The 5404-nt window shown below is 39.5% G+C and overlaps 1 protein-coding gene across 2 annotated transcripts in view; it reads right to left on the bottom strand.

Moving 5' to 3' along the window:
- Positions 1-3323: 3323 nt before the first annotated feature.
- LOC133542945 (sodium/potassium/calcium exchanger 1-like) overlaps positions 3324-5404 on the bottom strand; it is a 54439-nt gene continuing 52358 nt past the window's right edge. For both annotated transcript variants that reach the window (XM_061887221.1, XM_061887222.1), the window contains one exon: positions 3324-3665. In XM_061887221.1, coding sequence (XP_061743205.1) covers positions 3416-3665 — 250 coding nt within the window. In that variant the 3' untranslated portion in view covers positions 3324-3415. The remainder of the gene's footprint in view (positions 3666-5404) is intronic.

Raw genomic sequence — 5404 nt, 5'->3', positions numbered from 1 at the left:
GGAAGGTGGCGTACACCCTGGACAAGTCGCCACCTCATCGCAGTTAACATTTATATAAGTGCTACATTTCATATAAAGTCCGTCCATCCATTTCCTACCGCTTGTCCCTTTTGGGGTCGCTGGTGCCTATCTCAGCTGCATTCGGGCGGAAGGCAGGGTACACCCCGGACAAGTCGCCACCTCATCACAGGGCCAACACAGATAGACAGACAACATTCACACTCACATTCACACACTAGAGACCATTTAGTGTTGCCAATCAACCTATCCCCAGGTGCATGTCTTTGGAAGTGGGAGGAAGCCCACGCAGTCACGGGGAGAACATGCAAACTCCACACTGAAAGATCCCAAGCCCAGGAATTGAACCCAGGAATACTCAGGACCTTCGTATTGTGAGGCACATTAACCAACCCCTCTACCACCGTGCTACCCATAAAATCGATTGATTTCCTTTTAAAACAATATTGGATTGATATCTAAATTTGGAATTATGTTTATCAATATATCGACTTATTTTTACACCCCTGCTAATAATTATACGTTGTAAAGAGAACCGCGTTTGTCAACTAACTTGAAATGTTAAGTTCTCATTGAAAATTACTGTTTTGGTCAAAATAAATGTAGAGCCAAAAGGGGTTGTTTCCATGACCAAAGTGCCAGTTTATGTTGACGTGTGTTGCATTAGACCTGTCAAATGTAACGTGTAATTAAACATGAACAATTATGGCATTAATGACAGATGAAAACAAATAGAGGTCAATGCATGTCAGTAAAAAAGGTGAGGGAGGATGAAAAATTTCACTTCAAAATACACCCTGACTGGATTATAAATACAACTGTGAGCAAGTTTTGAGCAAATCAATGTGCCTTCAGGTAAAACGTTTGAAAAAATATTCTTGTACGACATTGTGACTAACATTTTGTGTCCAAATATCGTTTTTTTTTTTTTTTAAACCAAATACAGGCCAAACATTTGGAGAAACCTTCTCCTCATTCAATGTGTTTTCTTTATTTTCATGACTATTTACATTGTAAATTGTCAGTGAAGACATCACAACTATAAATGGACACACGTGGAGTCATGTACTTAACAAAAAAAGTTGAAATAACTGAAAACATGTTTTATATTCTAGTTTCTTCAAAGTAGCCTCCCTTTGCTCTGATTACTGCTTTGCACACTCTTGGCATTCTCTTCATGAGCTTCAAGAATACCTGTGAAGTGAAAACCACTTCAGGTGACTACCTCATGTTTTCAGTTATTTCACCTTGTTTTGTTAAGCCAGGGGTAGGGAACCTATGGCTCTAGAGCCAGATGTGGCTCTTTTGATGACTGCATTTGGCTCTCAGATAAATCTTAGCTGACATTCCTTAACATGATAAGTAATTAATAATTCCTCTGGTAATTCCAGTGTTAAAAACAACGTTGAAATATAAAACATTCTCATGAATTTTAAATCCATTCATCCTTTGCTATCGCACTTGTTCAATAAGTCCCATTAATGGTCAAAAGTATTTTATTTATTATTGGTTATGCTTCATTATAATGTTGTTGAAAAGAATAAGAGATGCACACATTTATTTGTTGTAAGCTGGGAAAGTCAAAATAAAAGAGGAGGCGTAGAATTCTCTTGTCAGAGCGTGGGACGACACTGTACAAGGGTACAGGTCTGCACCTTTCTCCTCATTGAGCTAAATTGAACACAGTCTGTAATTCCTTGCTTCTTGTCTGTTTAATAGATGTCATCAGTGTTTGAACCTGACAGTTGTATTCAGTGTTAAAAATATTATATGGTACTCACAGAAATACATTTTAAAATATTTGGCTTTCATGGCTCTCTCAGCCAAAAAGGTTCCCGACCCCTGTGTTAAGTACATAACTCCACATGTGTTCATTCATAGTTGTGATGCCTTCAGTGACAATCTACAATGTAAATAGTCGTGAAAATAAAGAAAAAAACATTGAATGAGAAGATGCGTCCAAACTTTTGGCCTGTACTGTAATCTTTTATCCACTCTCCTTTTAAAGGGGCAGTATAGCTCAGTTGGTAGAGCTGCTGAACATGAAGGTTCCAGGTTCGAGTCCCGATTCTGCCATCCTAGTCAGTGCCGCTTGGGCAAGACATTTTACCCATCTGCTCCCAGTGCCACCCACACTGGTTTAAAAATGTAACCTAGATATTGGGTTTCACTATGTAAAGCACTTTGAGTCACTAGAGAAAAGTGCCCTATAAATATAATTCACTTCACAAAGTGACAAGTGTTACAAGTAATAGTTAGTTATGAATTCAGGCGCGCCCACTAACGGGTTCCACTGCATCATGGAAGAGGAGTGGCTACTCGGTGTGAACTTGGATAAAGGGGACTAATCAGCACCATCAGGGACTAACTAGGGTATAGAAGTTCAAGTTGAGTACTGACATGACAACAAGTGATGACTAATAAGTGTCCATGAATGAAGGGCCCTAGATACAGTGGGGCAAAAAAGTATTTAGTCAGCCACCGATTGCGCAAGTTCTCCCACTTAAAATGATGACAGAGGTCTGTAATTTTCATCATAGGTACACTTCAACTGTGAGAGACAGAATGTGGAAAAAAAAATCCAGGAATTCACATTGTAGGAATTTCAAAGAATTTATTTGTAAATTATGGTGGAAAATAAGTATTTGGTCAACCATTCAAAGCTCTCAATGATGGAAGGAGGTTTTGGCTCAAAATCTCACGATACATGGTTCCATTCATTCTTTCCTTAACACGGATCAATTGTCCTGTCCCCTTAGCAGAAAAACAGCCCCAAAGCATGATGTTTCCACCCCTATGCTTCACAGTAGGTATGGTGTTCTTGGGATGCAACTCAGAATTCTTCTTCCTCCAAACATGACGAGTTGAGTTTATACTTAAAAGTTCTATTTTCGTTTCATCTGACCACATGACATACATGACATTCTCCCAATCCTCTGCTGTATCAGCCATGTATCCATTTTGGTATAAACTCAACTCGTCGTGTTTGGAGGAAAAAGAATACTGAGTTGCATCCCAAGAACACCTGGGGCTGTTTTTCTACTAAGGGGACAGGATGATTGATCCGTGTTAAGGAAAGAATGAATGGGGCCATGTATCGGGAGATTTTCAGCCAAAACCTCCTTCCATCAGTGAGAGCTTTGAATGGTTGACCAAATACCTATTTTCCACCATAATTTACACATAAATTCTTTAAAAATCCTACAATGTGAACTCCTGGATTTTTTTTTCACATTCTGTCTCTCACAGTTGAAGTGTACCTATGATGAAAATTACAGACCTCTGTCATCATTTTAAGTGGGAGAACTTGCACAATCTGTGGCTGACTAAATACTTTTTTGCCTCACTGTAACAGAACTAGTAGGAGGACATTTAAGGGGGTCTAAAGTGATTCACCTCAGATAGAGATGCTGCAAACGAGGACGCGATCTTCCAGCAGGACACTCAGGATGAGGAAGACGAAGTAGAGCGCGAACATGGCGAGGCCCAGCGTTCGGCTCATTTTCCAACGGCAGGTGGCGATGGAGATGGTGACGAAGAGGAGCATGAGGAAGAGCAGCACGATGGCACAGAACAGGCCGTTGGAGCTGACGGCCACAGGGGCCCCGTCGTGCAACAGCGAGTACAAGAGCCAGGGGACCGGCAGGCTGCATGTAAGAGACGCCACATGTAACACACACCTGTCTAACACAGCTACATAACCAGTGAAGTTGGCACATTGTGTAAATGGTCAATAAAAACGGAATACAATTATTTTTTAAATCCTTTTCAAGACTGCAAAGAAAATATATTTAATGTTCGAACTGGTAAACTGTGTTATTTTTTTGTAAAAAATCACTAACTTTTTGCAACACATTGTAACAAAGTTGGCACAGGGGCATTTTTACCACTGTGTTACATGGCCTTTCCTTTTAACAACACTCAGTAAACGTTTGGGAACTAACGAGACCAATTTTTGAAGCTTTTCAGGTGGAATTATTTCCCATTCTTGCTTGATGTACAGCTTAAGTTGTTCAACAGTCCGGGGTCTCCGTTGTCTTATTTTACGCTTCAAAATGCACCACAAATTTTCAAAGATAGACAGGTCTGGACTACTGGCGGGCCAGTCTAGTACCCACATTTTTTTACTACAAAGCCATGCTGTTGTAACACATGGCTTGGCATTGTCTTGTTGAAATAAGCAGGGGTGTCCATGATAACGTTGTTTGGATGGCAACATATATTGCTCCAAAACCTGTATGGACCTTTCAGCATTAATGGCGCCTTTACAGATGCGGGCACTAATACACCCCCATACCATCACAGATGCTGGCTTTTGAACTTTACGCCTGTAACAATCCAGATGGTTCTTTTCCTCTTTGGTTCGGAGGACACGACGTCCACAGTTTCCAATAACAATTTGAAATGTGGACTGGTCAGAACACAGAACACTTTTCTACTTTGCATCAGTCCATCTTAAATGAGCTCGGGCCCAGTGAGGCCGGCGGCGTTTCTGGATGTTGTTGATAAATGGCTTTCGCTTTGCATAATATAGTTTTAACTTGCACTTACAGATGTAGCGACAAACTGTAGTTACTGACAGTGGTTTTTCTGAAGTGTTCCTGAGCCAATGTGGTGATATCCCTTACTGCCTGAGGGATCGAAGGTCACGGGCCTACAATGTTGGTTTTCAGCCTTGCTGCTTATGTGCAGTGATTTCTTCAGATTTTCTGAACCTTTTGATATCACGAACTGTAGATGGTGAAATCCCTAAATTCCTTGCAATAGCTGGTTAAGAAATGTTCTTAAACAATTTGTTTACAGATTTGTTGGCAAAGTGGTGACTGAGCATTTCATGTAAGCGGATTTTATACCCAATCATGGCACCCACCTGTTCCCAATTAGCCTGTTCACCTGTGAGATGTTCCAAATAAGTGTTTGATGAGCATTCCTCAACTTTCTCAGGTTTTTTTTGCCACCTTTGCCAGCGTTTTTTAAACATGTTTCTGGCATCAAATTCTAAATGAGCTGATTTTTGCAAAAAATAAAGATTTCCAGTTTGAACATTGAGTATGTTGTCTTTGCAGTCTATATATATATATATATATATATATATATATATATATATATATATATATATATATATATATATATATATATATATATATATATATATATATATATATATATATATTTTTTTTTTTTTTATATGTGTGTGGGAAAATCACAAGACTACTTCATTTCTACAGAAATCATCAGGAGATTGATCAGGAATCAATCTCCTGATGATTGAGGGAACCCCTCATGAAACATTTCTGTAGAAATGAAGTAGTCTTGTGATTTTTCCCACACCTACATATTGCGCTCTACCACGGTATCGAGCACTATTCTCTGGATAATCCAATCA

This window comes from Nerophis ophidion, linkage group LG25 (assembly GCF_033978795.1).
Source record: "Nerophis ophidion isolate RoL-2023_Sa linkage group LG25, RoL_Noph_v1.0, whole genome shotgun sequence".
Taxonomy (NCBI): domain Eukaryota; kingdom Metazoa; phylum Chordata; class Actinopteri; order Syngnathiformes; family Syngnathidae; genus Nerophis; species Nerophis ophidion.
The sequence above is the reverse complement of the archived record's forward strand: the minus strand, read 5'-3'. Positions and strand labels throughout refer to the sequence as shown.